Source organism: Typopeltis vanoorti, chromosome 1, assembly GCF_054136105.1.
Source record: "Typopeltis vanoorti isolate ZY-2024b chromosome 1, IOZ_Tvanoo_1.0, whole genome shotgun sequence".
NCBI lineage: Eukaryota > Metazoa > Arthropoda > Arachnida > Uropygi > Thelyphonidae > Typopeltis > Typopeltis vanoorti.
Genome location: NC_143549.1, coordinates 26,945,458 through 26,962,073, shown reverse-complemented (window position 1 = coordinate 26,962,073; position 16,616 = coordinate 26,945,458). Strand labels below are relative to the sequence as shown.

Sequence of the window (16,616 nt, the reverse complement as noted above, 5' to 3'; positions counted from 1 at the left end):
ACCAGAAGTTAATTTAATGACGTTGGCCTGAGGAAATTACAATATTGAAGCATTAGTCCTGTGATTGATAACTAATTTAAATGCGTACTTTTATATTTGTCAACATGCTACACCATATACATGAAGTGTATTAATACTCTTTATGATTATGCCATAATTAATTATTAATACTTATTTACTAAAATAAATAGCAAAAAGGCCTCACTTCGGCGATACAAAATTATATAAATTAAGTGGATATTAAATCCAACATTATTTCAAAGCTGACTAGAGAAACTATAGATGTTTCATGCAAAATTTGACCAGAGATCTTACGGGAATACACTCGCCACCATATTACGAGTTGCCCTAGCTGCTAGAGCAACTGGTAGTATGGCAGCGAGTGTATTCCCGTAAGTTCACTAGTCAAATTTCCCGTGAAAATTCTATAGTTACTGTAGTCAGCTTTGAAATAATGTTGGATTTAATATCCACTTAATTTATATAATATTAATACTTATGTTAGTTTAATGTATGAACTTAAAAAAAAATAGGAACGGTATTTACAAGTATGTTTGTTGGGAATGAGCCCTCTAATACAGTAAGAATAAATAAAAATACAGTCTTATAGAAAAGAATTGAGAACGACTGATCCTTAGGATTCCCTAACTTTTCCCTTTTCTAATCGCATATGCGTTCATTATGCATTTCGCACCGCGCATCTGCCATTAGGCAGAAATAAGCAGCGGCAGGTGCATTATTGTTGCGTATGTGCACTGTTTTGTTTTTGCTACTGTAAATGAGAATTATAAAGATAATTTATTTTAGGCATATAATAAGATGTTGATTTTTTTGAAATTATAAAAAATGCATTTGATTTAAGTTGTGAATTATTTTGTTACAGTTCTACTGAACATGGCTGGCAAAAATAAAAAACAAAAATTATCACAGTCAAGCGGCAGAGAGTTCCAAAGCTGGTGGACTGAAGAGTTTGGCATGATTAATAAAGACAATAAAGCAATGTGTGTTTTATGTTCCGGGACAGTTGTGGGCAGAATGTCGTCAGTAAAATGGCATTATGAGACAAACCATAAATCGCTCCTTGAGAAAAGCAAGGACGAACAGAAAGAATTTATTGCTTGGGCAATTAAAAATAGGAATATCCAGTCAACAACCCTAATGAAATTTATCAGCAGTCGTTCAAATATAACTGCTGCTAGTTTTTTTGCCTTGAATGTAATTGCCAAACATAGGAAACCTTTCAGTGATGGGGAACATATAAAAGAAGCATGGTTAAAATGTGCACCAGTTCTCTTTGAAGATTTTGAAAACAAGGAAAAAATTATTCAAAAAATAAAAGATATGCCTTTGGCTAGAAACATGGTGAAGGACAGAATCATAGAAATGGCTAAAAGTATAACTCATCAGCAAAAAACAGATATAAAATCTTCTGGTTTAATTTCTCTTTGTCTTGATGAGAATACTGGCATAATTGAATCAGCTCGTTTAGCAATTTTCATTCGTTATTTTGTTGGGAATAACATCAAAGAAGAATTGACAAGTTTAACATCATTAGCAGCAACAACAAAAGGAATAGATATTTACAATGCAGCTGCAAATGCACTTGCTGAAAGAGATATAGATCCCTCCAAAATTGTATCAGTAACTACTGATGGTGCTTGCAGTATGATTGGAGAGGAAAATGGATTCATCAATTTATTTACCAAACGTATAGGACATTCAGTTCTGGGTTTTCATTGTATTATACATCAGCATGTTTTATGTGCAAAGGCTAGTTTTAAGCCACTGGAAGATATTATGAGCATTGTAACAAAATTGATCAATTTTATATCGGCACGAGCTTTAAATAAACGAAAATTTATAGAATTATTAAGTGAGGTAAACTCGGTGTACAATGGTTTACTTATGTACAACAAAGTCCGATAGTTAAGTCGTGGGAAAGTTCTTCAAAGATTTGTTGAGTGTTTAGATGAAGTCAGACTTTTTTTACATAATGAGAAAATAATTGAAAAATACAATCAATTAATAAACGTCGAATGGCTTTCAAAATTAATGTTTTTTACTGATTTGTGTTTACATTTAAATGAATTAAATGTTAAACTGCAAGGTGTTAACAAGACAATTATTGTCATGTTTGATTTAATCAAAGCATTCGAAGCTAAATTACCAATTTTTAATTGTGATGTTATTTCCAATACCTTCCGATATTTTCCAAATACAAAAAAATTCTTTGCAGATCTAGAATCCCATGAAAAAACAGATCAAGTTAAATTGACAAAAGTTTTCTACAATTATTCAGTCGATAATCAACGAATTTTCTTCAAGATTTACGCAGTTCAGTCAATTTGCAGAGACATCAAAATGTCTCTGCAAATTTGTTTTATTTTGCATCCGGACACAACATCAACAGATAAACTCAATTTGGAAATTTTCGAGTGGCTGAATTTGGAAGATATAGAAATGCAACTAATCGATTTTCAATCTAGTTCTATATGGAAACAAAAGTTTGTCGATTTGAGAAATGACTTGAAAATAATGAAAAATGATCGATTATTGGGAACAATTAAAAAGAATGCAGAAGAGGAAATATTGAGAACTTGGAATGCCATTCCTGAAACCTTTTGTTGTTTAAAATTACTAACGATGGCTATATTATCAATTTTCTCCTCTACATATGCTTGTGAGTCATTATTTTTTTAAATGAATTTTATAAAAGACAATTTAAGAAATAGAATGACTGATGAATTTAGTTGCACGTGTGTATTACTAAAAGTGACAAAATATGAACCTGATATAAAGCATTTGGCATCTAATGTACAACAGCAAAAATCTCATTAATAAATTGATATAATGAATTGATATTGATAAATTAATAAATCGATAATAGGTTGATATTGATTTGTATATGACAATGTGTATGTCAAATTATGAGTTCATTTTTATGAAATTCTATGTTAATTTTTAAACTTGTTTCAATAAAATTCTGCAATTAATCTTGTATTAATTAATGTTAATTAATTAATTAGCATTGTATTAATTAGTTGCTGATGTGCCGGGCACGCCAGCAACTTGATTTGTAAATTTTTGGCATGTGCCAGTACGTCAGCAACTCGATTTGTAAACTTTTGGCAACTGTTGGTGGAAGGTCACTAATCAGACTGGTTTCGACCTTTATTGAGGTCTCATCAGTGAGTAGGTAGACCAGGTAATACTGAGGTCATAGCGAAGAGAACTTACAGGGTGTTCGGGATAAATTTGACAGTTTCGTAAGGAAAAAGAAAATCTTCTTTGTATCTATTAAATTTAATGAATTGACAAAAAACATTACAGGCAGAGTTAATTACAATACTATCAACAAGATTTACTCAAAATAACCACCATTAGCATCGATCACAGCTTCAATTCTGCTTCGGAACCTCGAACAAGCTGATGCTACAGTCTCCCTGGGAAGGGCCGCAAAAACTGTTTTAATTTTATCCATTAACTGGGCTTTTGTATTACTGGAAGTGCGATTGGTGTCTTTTTCAACTGCGCCCCATACAAAATAATCCATGGGGTTAAGGTCTGGGGAGTTTGGAGGCCAAACATTTGGACTGGTGAAGTCGTAGAAATTTTCAGACAACCATTTTTGACTTTTCCCAGAGGTGTGGCAAGGGGCCAAATCCTGCTGCCATACATACGGCCTACCATTGGCTACCCTTGTTATCCAGGGCTTGACTACAGTTAGCAACTCCACGAACAAAGCCCGAATTCCAATGCCAGGGTTCTTCAACACCTGTTCCTGCAGATTTGCGAGGAATTCTGCTGTACGAACGCAATCAGATCGTCTGCTAGGGATCTTTCTTCTTGCTACATCCTCGTAGTCACCATTGCAAGTCTCTAGTTCATGCCTGATTGTTTTTACTGTATTCAGGGAGCATTGGGCAGCAGTCGTAATATCCTTATTTTGATGGCGGGCACGAATCATCATGATACAAGTTATTCTCTTCCATGATTCAGGTGGGTTCCAGCTATCCATCCTTTCTGACATCTTGTATATGAATGAAGAAGGGTCCAAACTTTTAAATGAAGAGAAGTGTGTGTTAATACATGTAACTTACGGAAAAATATAATTAATTATAAATATGTCAAATTTATCCCGAACACCCTGTATATACTTTGCTATACGAGTTGTCAAAAAGGTGCTTCCATAAATTACTTAAATAAAGAGCCAGTAGGCTTCAATTTGGTGATGTAACATTATTTAAATTAAGGGGATATTAAATCCCACATTATTTCAAAGCCGAATAAGAAATTCAAAGATAGGAACCAATGAATTTCATGCCGAATATAGCAAACTATAAAAGTTTCGGTGAATTGTTGCATAAACAAAAGCACATAATTCAACATTACGGCAACTCGTAGCAAAGGTGGGTAAAGTTCTGATCACTATTCTTAGTATTTCCCATAATGCAAAACACATCTCCTAGGAGATGTATGATGTTTTACATTATGGTGGAAAGTCACTACCCAGACTGGTTTCAACCTTTATTGAGGTCTCATCAGTGAGTAGGTAGACCAGATAATACTGAGGTTATAGCGAAAAGAACTTTACCGAAGGCTATAGCAAAGAGAACTTCAGAACTTTACCGAAGGCTATAGCAAAGAGAACTTCAGAACTTTACCCACCTTTGCTATGAGTTGTCTAGTGTTGAACAACATGCTTTAGCTTACGCTACAATTCGCCGAAACTTTTATAGTTTGCTATATTCGGCATGAAACTCTTTGATTCCTATCTTTGAGTTTCCTATTCGGCTTTGAAATAATGTGGGATTTAATATCCTCTTAATTTAAATAATGTTACATTGCCGAAGTGAAGCCTATTGGCTCTTTATTTAAGTAATAATAATCAATTTCTTTAAAAAATGTATAGTATATTGAAGAATCAAATGGAGACTAGAGGAAATAATAATAGATACAGAAATGCTGATGGTGTGCTAATGATCAGGACAACATACTACTATGTTGTTTCCTCGGTATGTAGTAAGGAAATGAAATTTCTTGAATTTTTGAGAGACAAACTTCTCAGACAACATATAGTAAAGGGGAACAAGAGAATCAAGACTTTTGGATTTGATCTTGAGAAAGTCAGATTAAACTTCACACAGTTTGGTAATATTTCTGTATCCCAACAAATTAAACAGGGATACAGAAATATTACCAAAAGAGTGAAATTTAAAATCAAGTTAAAATCTTAAAGGGCCTTCTGTATCTACAAGAATAGAAGTTTTACCCTATTATGGGAACATAATCTGCTATGCATACCGTCCTCGCCATTACCAACACAGCCATCAGATCGTTGCATTAAGGACTCTTCAGATTTCTTTCGGACAGAGGATTACGGTACTACCTGGATGTGAGAATAGTGGAAACCTGGGTGAACAAAAGTTGCATCTGATTGCCTTGGTAAGGGACCAGAAGGAACAATTGCTATTTGGGCAGGAGGGAAGTGTGCAGCATTTGGCCCTTTGATCTGATCTAGATTTAGTGATGATTCTTTTAAACCTGTTATGAGCCACAGTATAGGTGGAGTGAGAAGCTGGAGTTTTGGTCTTCAGACATTCATGGTATGCAGTGTTTTTTTTCACTTTTACTGCATTGGCACACTTTTCTCCAAGGCTTAGATGGTGGCTGGGAATTTGGAGTGGAATAAGGGATGAAAGCCTTAATTCCTGTGAGAATTATTTCTCTTAATAGGTGTTTGGATATTCAGAAACAATGGTAAGGATAAATAGTAACCACAGAGGTCATCCCATTTGGTGCTCTTGTAGTGCCAAAGGACGCAAGACTGAGAACTGGTGGATGAAGGCTGTTCTATGGCAAAAGATGTATGAGGTTGTGATTTGAGTTACCAAGAGTAGAAATGACATCTATACTTGGAAGGGAAGCTTATAAGGAAGAGGTCAAGGTGGTGGAGTACTGCTTATGATAAGTGACGACCTATGTCCTCTAAGAGTGGAGACTTTGGAAGGCAGTGACACTAATGATTTTGAAAGCATATGGTGTGAGGTAGAGGTGACAAGACAGGATATTTAGTGGGGTGTTCCTACAGACCCAGGAGTACAGAGGGTGGGGACTAGGAAATGTTTAGACAGTTGAATTTGGCAAGTGCAAGAAGAATGATTGTTATGGGAGATTTTAACTACAGTAGTATAAACTGGGGAGAGGAAGATGCATGTAGCAATATGGGAATGGAATTTCTAGAATTGTTGAGGGACAAATGTCTTAGGCAACATGTAATAGATGAAACAAGAGGTTCAAGAGTTTTGGATTGGTTATAGCATCAGAGTAGTTGATAATAACTGAGATGACATCTCTCCCACCAGTTGGAGATAATGACCATACGGTTTTGACTTAGAAAATGAATAGACATGCAGAAGTATCAAAGAGACGGGAACATATGTGGAATTATAAGGCAAGTGATTATAATAGTCTAAGATGTCAACTTGGGGAAGTTCCATGGAAGCAGGAATTGGAAGGCCAGGATATCATTAGTGCGTGGGAAATTATGAAAGAATATTTGTTAGCAGCAATGGTAAGTTGTTTATCACGAGTGAACAAGAGGACACAATTTGGAGTAAAGTAGATGACAAACAATATTAAACAGGAATTGCATGCGAAAAAGAGGCAGTGGAAAAGATATAAGGAGACAGGTGAAGAGAACATGAATAAAGAGTATAAGACACAGGCCAGAAGAGTGATCAGTATGGTAAGGAAGATGAAACTGGAATATGAGAGGAGATTAGCCCTAAGATCCAAAGAAAATCCTAGGGAATTTTTTACATATGTGGCCAGTAGGAGGAGAAATGACTGGAAGAATGATATTGAGGGATAAAAATGGGAATAGAGTGACTGATGCAGAGGACATAGTGGAATTGTTCAATGAACACTTTATTGGAGTATTTCATCCCAGAGGAGTCGGTTTTAATGCTAGAGGGATAGGGCAGGTTTGAGGTTTAGAGGTACAGGAGGAGAAGAGTGTGTTTCAAATACTGAGTACTCTGGATGTCAGTAAAGCTGTGGGACCGAATGGTATTTCACCACGAGTTTTGAGAGAATGTGCTAGGGAACTGACAGTGCCTTTGACCTGGCTTTTCAATGAAATTCTGGCTGCTGGAAAGGTGCCCATGGAATGGAAGGAAAGGTAAGATAGTGCCTTTGCATAAGGGCGGTAGCAAACTGGAAATGCCTAATTATAGGCCAGTTTGCATGTCGTCAGTAGTTAGTAAGATCTCGAAGAAAGTAGTGAAGGACTGTATACAGCATTGGGCAGATGAGGGTAATGTTATCTGTGAGAGTCAACATCGATTTGTGAAGGGGCACTCTTGTTTTAGCAATATGCTAGCCTTTTATGATAAATTTACAAGAGCATTAGATGAGAGAAAGGCATATACTGCAATTTTCTTAGACTTAGTGAAGGCATTTGACAGGGTGCCACATGATAAGCTGATATTTAAGTTGCAGCACATGGGTCTGGATGTCAGATTGGTCAACTGGATTCAGGATTGGCTGTCTGATAGGTATCAGAGAGTTGTGTATGGTGGAGCAGTTTCAAGGAGGCAGAGGGTTACAAGTGGGATCCCACAGGGCTCAGTGCTAGGACCTATATTGTTTAACCTTTATATCAATGACATTGTCAGTGCATTGCAAGGGGGATATTCAGTTATTTGCAGATGATGCAAAGCTGGGAAGGATTATTAATAATAGTGCAGATGTGGCAGCCCTGCAAGAGGATTTTGAATAGCTAGACAGATGGGCAAATGAATGGGGTTATCGGTTTAATGCAGCAAAATGTAAGGTCTCGAGGTTTGGGAAACATCAATGGGATGCTGCATACTCTATGGGAGGAGTTATACTGGAGAAAGTATAGGCAACAAAAGATCTTGGGTTGATGATTGATAGAAACCTGAAATTTAGGGAACATATTGCAAAGGTGGCGAAGGTAACACAGAGGATTGCTGCAATAATGAGAAGGACACTGACCTGTAGAGATAAAACAGTTATCATTCTGTTGTATAAGACCCTGATCAGACCACACTTAAACTATTGTTCTCAGATTTGGTCCCCAGGATTTGAAGGGGATTAATTAACTGTGGATAGGGTAAAAAGGCGGATAACAAAGATGGTTTCAGGCCTGTACAATGATAGTTATGAGGATCGGCTGAGGGAATGTGGACTGCAGAGTTTGGTGAGTAGAAGAAGGAGAGGTGATATGATTGAGACTTTTAAACTGTTGAGAGGTGGTTACAGGGTTGACACTGGGGAGTTCTTTCGCTTGGTTGAACAGCGGGAAGGAGTGATGACAAGAGGCCATCCGTTGAAGTTACGAAAGGAAACTGTGAGCAAGAGGGTGAGGAGTGGTTTCTTTGCATGGAGGGTGGTTGAACAATGGAATGCATTGCCTGATGGAGTGTTGAGAGCAAGAACGGTTGATGAGTTCAAGGAGTGGTATGATAGACTTTGTGTTTCTTAGGGGGGACCTCCCCTCGATGAGTCTTGATAGACTTTGTATTTCTTAGGAAGGCCCTCCCACGATGAGTCTTTTGACTCCATGGATTGAATAATAATATAATAGTATATTAACAAATTGGAGGGGAGAGGATTGCATGTGTTCTAGTAACAAGATTGATGATCTGACAAACACCTCGGCATCTTACCTGATTGATTGGTGAACCTGAAGGAGAGAATCCAAATGAGTTGTGGAGTTGAAGTCCCCAAGAAAGATGACCCCACTATTAGAGTATTTCAATTGTAGAAAATCAAGCTTGAGAAATAGAGAGAGAGAGTTGAAGAAGTCAGAGGTTAACAAAATTTTGAGTAATAGAGAGCATATGAAAAGGGCAGGTTGGTTTTGTAGAGAAATTTTGAGACAAAGCAGATCAAACAAGGGGAAGATTAGAGGTTTGGAATCTTCTGCATGATTTGTCAGTTCTTATGAATGTACAAGTTTTGGTCTTGCAGTAGAAAGAATTGTGTAATGTGTAATTTGGACAGTTGATGTGATCAGTAGTAGTTCTGGTTTAGGTGACTGCAGGTGGTAATGCACATCGTTTCAATTGCTGTTCATGCCATGGATGTGGTGAAGCGAATGTGCACTTTTTGTTAAGAATTAATGTTAGTGAGTTTATTGGTTGGATTTATGTTGTTTTTGTGTTTGTTATTTTTTCTTGGATTTTTTAATGATTTTTTAAACTATTTTTTTGCAGGAGAATTTATGTGAGCTATAGTAAAGTCACATTTCTTTGGATTGTGATCCACTGCATATGGTGAGGAAGTGATAAAAAGAAAATGGAGAATACAATGAGAAGTGACAGACTCACAGACATACCACCCATGCAGAAAGATAAAAAGTATAGTTAGTAGTTAGCATTATATTATTTTAGTTTCATTACTATCATGGCATAAGTTTTGTAAGAAGTCCAGCCAGGTTTTTCTCGTTGATTATTTTAAGTTTCACATTTTTTTTTTACCTTCTTATTCATGTTTCTTAGAATTCTGAATGTATTTGTATGGTTTCTTTCCAGTTTTGAAGTGATCACGCTTCTCTATTCTTTTTTTTTGAATGCTTTTTTTTTTTCTTTTGCTATTACTCTTTTATATTTATAATTAAATTTCTATTTCTAGTGGTTTTTGTGTTTATTAATTGTTTATTTGCTTCTTTTTTGTCTTTGATTATTGCTCCAATGTTTTCATTCCAGTTTCTTATTTCACTTCTCCTCTTCAGCTTAATTTTTTGCTTCAAGGCATTCTGTTGCTGCATTTATTAATATGGGTTTTAAATTATTCCATTCTATCTATTTCTGTTCATATGATGTTTAATGTAAATATTTAAATTAATTATATATATATCAAATTATCTTTCTTATAGCAATACTTACAAGGACGTGTCCAACATCTGCGTTTTCTTTTTGGCCTTAATGATTTATCACAGTGTTTATTTGGTATGCGTTTTCCCTGCAAATTATAACAATGCAACCTTCTTTTTTGTCTTCCTCTGCCACATGTTTCAGAACACTAAATAAAAACATTCATGTTGAATTAATTATTAAGTCTAAAATGCAAATAAATGGTTAAATAAATGATAAATAAAATACATTGATTATAACAGACAGATCCAAATAACTCCATTTAATAATTAAAGTAAATTAACTGTGGTAGTTACAATAATAATTAATTAAATTTAATTCACTGACTCAGTGCTGTTGTCTTCTGTAAGGATTTATAAAAGGAGGTGAAAGAGATAAGGGAACCAGTGTTGATGGTAGATAAGGTTATGAAATTTAGAGACCACATTTTGAGAATCAAGAAGAAAATGCAGTGGATTATAGCAAAAATCAGAATGACATAAAAATCAAGGAAATATAAAAATAACTTATAAGCCCTCCATACCAAACTTAGTTCAGTCAATACACTCATAGTGCATATATTTGGTCACCAGATTTTCAAGAAGAGGAGTTCAGGAAAGAATCCAAAGAACAGTGATTGATGCAGTAATGAATCAAGGACACTGGGCATGATAACAGATTAAATATCATCTACAAAGTCCTGGATAAAACAAGAGATATTAATTATTATTATTATTATTATTATTATTCAGGCCTCCATGGAGTCAAAAGACTCATCGTGGGAGGTCGTTCCTAAGAACATAAAGTCAGTCAAGACCCATCGAGGGGAGGTCCCCCCCTATGAAACATGGTCTATCATACCATTCCTTAAACTCATTGACCGTTCTCGATCTCACCACTCCATCAGGCAATGCATTCAATGGTTCGACCACACTCCATGCAAAGAAACCACTCCTCACCCTCTTGCTCATAGTTTCCTTTCGTAACTTCCAGGGATTGCCTCTTGTCATCACTCCTTCCCGCTGTTCAACCAAGCAAAAGAACTCCCCAGTGTCAACCCTGTAACCACCTCTCAACAGTTTAAAAGTCTCAATCATATCACCTCTCCTTCTTCTATCCACCAAACTCTGCAGTCCACATTCCCTCAGCCAATCCTCATACCCAAAATTGCACAGTCCTGAAACCATCTTTGTCATCCGTCTTTGTATCCTTTCCACAGTTAATTTAATCCCTTCAAATCCTGGGGACCAAATCTGAGAACAATAGTCTAAGTGTGGTCTGATCAGGGTCTTATACAATGGAATGATAACTGTTTTATCTCTGCAGGTCAGTGTCCTTCTCATTATTGCAGCAATCCTCTGTGTTACATTGGCCACCTTTGCAATATGTTCCCTAAATTTCAGGTTTCTATCAATCATCAACCCAAGATCTTTTGTTGCCTATACTTTCTCCAGTATAACTCCTCCCATAGAGTATGCAGCATCCCATTGATGTTTCCCAAACCTCGAGACCTTACATTTTGCTGCATTAAACCGATAACCCCATTCATTTCCCCATCTATCTAGCTTATTCAAATCCTCTTGCAGGGCTACCACCTCTGCACTATTACTAATAATCCTTCCGAGCTTCACATAATCTGCAAACAACTGAATATCCCCGTGCAATCCACTGGCAATGTCATTGATATAAAGGTTAAACAATATAGGTCCTGGTACTGAGCCCTGTGGGACCCCACTTCTAACCCTCTGCCTCCTTGAAACTGCTCCACCATACACAACTCTTTGATACCTATCAGACAGCCAATCCTGAATCCAGTTGACCAATTTGACATCCAGACCCATGTGTTGCAACTTAAATATCAGCTTATCATGTGGCACCCTGTCTTCGCTAAGTCTAAGAAAATTGCAATATATGCCTTTCCCTCATCTAATGTTCTTGTAACTTTATTATAAAAGGCTAGCATATTGCTAAAACAAGAGCACCCTTTCACAAATCCATGTTGACTGGCACAGATAACATTACCCTCATCTGCCCAATGCTGTATAAGGTCCCTCACTACTTTCTCCAAGATCTTAACAGCTACTGATGACACACAAACTGGCCTATAATTAGACACTTCCAGTCTGTTACCACCCTTATGCTATGGCACTATCTTACCTTCCTTCCATTCCCTTGGAACCTTTCCCGCAGCCAGACTTTCATCGAAAAGCCAGGTTAAAGGCACAGTCAGTTCCCTAGCACATTCACTCAAAACTCGTGGTGAAATACCATTCAGTCCCAAAGCTTTACTGACATCCAGAGTACTCAGTATCTGAAACACACTCCTCCTGTACCTCTAAACCTCAAACCTGCCCTATCCCTCCAATAAAGTGTTCTCTGCATCAGTCACTCTATTCCCATTTTTATCCCACAATATCATTCTTCCATAGTCATTTTTCCTCTTACTGACCACATAGCTAAAAAATTCCCTAGGATTTTCTTTGGATCTAAGGGCCAATCTCCTCTCATATTCCAGTTTTGCTTTACTTACCACACTAGTCACTCTTTTGGCATGTGTCTTATATTCTTCATGCATCTTTTCTTCACCTGTCTCCTTATATCTCTTCCATAGCCTGTTTTTTGCATGCAATTCCTGTTTAATATTGTTTGTCATCCACTTGACTCCAAATTGTGTCCTCTTCTTCACTCGTGGTATACAACTTACGATTGCTGTTAACAAATATTCTTTCACAATTTCCCACGCACTAATGATATCCCAGCCTTCCAATTCCTCCCTCCATGAAACTTCCCGAAGTTGATGGGAAGTTTGATACTCCTGCATGTCTATTCATTTTCCAAGTCAAAACCATATGGTCACTCTCTCCAACTGGTGGGAGAGATGTCATCTCAGTTATTATCAACTCTTCTGATGCTATAACCAAATCCAAAACTCTTGAACCTCTTGTTCCCTCTGTTACATGTTGCCTAAGACATTTGTCCCTCAAGAATTCTCGAAATTCCATTCCCCTATTGCTACATGCATCTCCCTCTCTCCAATTTATACTACTGTAGTTAAAATCTCCCATAACAATCATTCTTCTTGCACTTGCCAAACTTAACTGCTAAACATCTTCTGGTCCCAATCCTCTGTGCTCCTGGGTCTGTAGCAAAACCCCACTAAATATCCTGTCTTGCCTACCTCTTACACCACATGCTCTCAAAATCATTTGTATCACTTCCTTTCAAAGCTTCCACTCTTACAGGACATAGGTTGTCACTTATCATAAGCAGTACCCCACCACCACGCTTTCGCCTCCTATCCTGCTGAAAAATGCTGTACCCAGCGACTTCCATTCCTGTTATTTTATCCTCTTCTGTCAACCACGTCTCAGTGAACCCATTAATTTTTGGCCAGGCTGATGCTATCTGTGCAACCAATTGCTCTCCCTTATTCCAGATACTCCTGGCATTAGTATAAAGCATATAAATGCCATTGTTTCTATACCCAGCATTATTCCCTCTAGACTCCACTGGGCTCAGTGTTACCTGATGTTGTCTTCTCCCAAGTATCCATTCCCACAAGAGGCCACCCCTGCTATCATCCTCTCCGGGACACACTGACTCGTTCAGAACAGCAATCTCTCCAGATGCCTACGTCCTTCCTCATTCAAATGTAAGCGGTCTCTTGCATATAATTCCTCTCTTTCCTCAAACGCACTCCAAGCATCCACATATTCCAGTTCTCTCTTATCACACATTCTAGCTATTATGTCATTCAATATTACTGCTCTTCTGCTCAGCTCGTCATTATCATATCTAGGCAACACGCACACTATTTTTCCTCTCTCTGTCTTCTTCTGTACAGCTTCAAGCAAAAATTTCATATCTCTCGCTGCCCAATTTACATTACCACTAAAGTCATTTGTTCCTACCATCACAATCATCTCATCCGCCCTTCTCTTGTCCTCCCCCAATCTCCCACCATTTTATGAAAAACCTCATCGACATTAATCCTATAACAACCCCTTACCAACTTGCATGTGTCTATCATATCACTCATTTTCCTCCTATCCACTAGACTCTGCAAATTTCATTGTCTCAACCTTTCTTCACATTCAACATTCTAGAGATTAAAAACTATAAAGTCAATCAGCTCTAAACCCTCTGAAATTCTCTTCAACCTTTTGAAAACCAGGTAACCAAATCTGTACAAAGTATTCCATATGTGGTCTAATCAAGGCATTATGCAATGAAGCCAATATCTCTTTACTTCTACAAATCAGTTTCCTCTGCATTGTTGCCAGAATTTGATGTATTGTCCTCACAATTTGGCAACATCTCCTCTACATCACAGATTCTTATCTGTCATTATCCCAAGATCCCTTAATTCCTCCACCTCCAACAATATATCCCCACCAAGAGTAAATTTTACATCCCATCTTTTTTTCCAAATTTTAAAATCTTACATTAGTGCCTCCATGGCACAATTGGAAGAACGATAGTATGTTGTGCCCTTCAACGAAAAAGGTTTAAGTTTGATTCTCATCATATGAGAGGAATCTTTATATTGACTTTTTCAATTAAAGATAAGTTAGCTGATTTCACATGGAGGTAGCAGGGTTTTTACTTCCAGAAACTCAAGTTATTCATCAGGCAAATCGTCCTTCAGAACACACTCTGTTTACAGGCAAACAATACTTTGGTGGTGGCAATGGATGGTAGATGCAGTTGACAGTAGTTGTGTCTAGTAGGAGAATTAAGCAGTAGTAGAGGGAGACAGTAAGATGTGTGTAGCAGAGTCCTCTGCTGAGATAAGTCCTTGTACTCGTTGGAGGTGTTACGTAATAATCATATTAACATTTTGCAACATTGAACTGTAATCCCCACTTCTGTGCCCATTTACTGAGTCTATTCATGTAAGGCCACTACATCTGATCTACTTCTCATAGTTTGTTCTAACTTTGCAAGATCTGCAAACAGCTGTATATCCCCATTGAAATCTTTCCTAATATCATGTTAATGATATTAGAGAAGGGGCATGCTATTGGTGTGCCATGGAGGCACACCAGTAGTGACTTTCCTCTTCTGAGATATTGCTCCCCCATACACAACTTGTTGGTACCTATCAGAGAGCCAGTCTCCAAACCATCTACTCTGGTTTGATTATTAACTTATCATGTGGTAATCTATCAAAAGACTTTGCAAAGTCTAAGAATACTACTGTGTATCCATCTTCCACATCCATGCTGCTGTCACCTTATTATAATAAGTAAGCAGGTTACTAAAACATGACCTCCCTCTAGCAATTCCATGCTGTCCATCAACGATAATATCATTGTTGTCAATCCAATTCTGGATCCTGATTCTCACTAGCCTCTCCAACACTTTAACCACAACACCTGACACACAGATTAGCGTATAATTTAATGCTTTACTTCTGTCACCTTTATGAAACAGTACAATCTTGCTTTCTTTCTGCTCCTTTAGAACTTGACCAATGTAAGACTCACATTAAACAAAAAAGGCAGATGTCACCTCCCTGGCATTTTACTTCAAAATATATGGTGATATATCATTAAGTACTATAGCTTTATTAATATCATGTTTGATTAATTCTCCATATACCTCTTCCTCACTCACAGTATTTGACCTCTCCTCCTCATCATCCACTGCTTTCAAAGTCTCCATGATGTCACATTCACAACGATGAAAGACCTTTATGAACTGTTCATTAAATACCACAACTATATCCTTCTCCACAGCAGTTGTTCTTATACCATTTTTTCCAATCAATGCCATCCTATCATAATCATTCTTATTTTTTCTGGCTACATATCAGAAGAACTCCATAGGATTTTTTAAGCTTCATTAGTCAACTGCTGTTCATACTGAACTTTTGCTATCCTTATCAACCAAGCCATGTTCCTTGGCTATTCTTTGTATTCCTCGTGGAATTGATTATTACCACTCCTCTTATGTTGCCTCCATAATGTTTTTTTTTCTTTATTCCATGCTTAATCTCTTCATTCATTCATTTCACACCAACCTTATTTAACCTCCTGACCTTTGGAATTACATTTAGACATTGCTTCAACTAGAGAGTTCTTGAATATCACCCAAGCAGCGTTAATCTCCTTTCTACACAACTTCTCATGCCATGCTACAGCTAAAAGCTGCAGCTACAGGAGAAAGCTAAAAGCTGTCTCCTGAGCTTCTCATAATCACCAGTCTTGTAGTTTCACTTGATATCTCCAAAGCTTTTGACTGGGTCTGGCACAAAGGCTTACTAAGCAAACTACCATTGTTTGGTCTGTCTTGGCACTTCTGTAGTTGGATTGCCAGCTTTCTATCTGAAAGCACACTATGTATGATGGTGAATGGTTCCTTATCCTTTCACCATCCAACTAGTGCCGGGTTCCATAAGGTTCTATCCTCTCACCAACCCTATATATAATCCTACTATATATATATCAATGACCTACTTCAGTTGACCTCCCACCCAATACACAGTTTTGCAGATGACAGCACATTGCACTCCTCCCTTTCATTTGATAAACCTTTCTCTACACAACTCACCTCAACCTATAGAACATCAACCACCATTGCCTTCACTTCTGATTTCCAAACCATCCTCTCCAATGGGGTTCAGATAACCTAGTCAATTTTAATACTAAAACCCCAGTTCTGTCTCATTTCTCATGAAAAAGAACCATTTTTTTCCAGTATTATTTTTAACAATACTCAAATTTCCAG

General features: G+C 37.2%; 1 protein-coding gene across 1 annotated transcript in view; it reads right to left on the bottom strand.

The window, feature by feature from the left end:
* Positions 1-16,616, bottom strand: part of LOC150109852 (A disintegrin and metalloproteinase with thrombospondin motifs 9-like) — a 605,150-nt gene that overhangs the window by 63,832 nt on the left and 524,702 nt on the right. Inside the window, exon 29 of the mRNA XM_090396355.1 lies at positions 9,918-10,053. Within this exon, the coding sequence (XP_090252481.1) occupies positions 9,918-10,053 (136 nt within the window). The remainder of the gene's footprint in view (positions 1-9,917; positions 10,054-16,616) is intronic.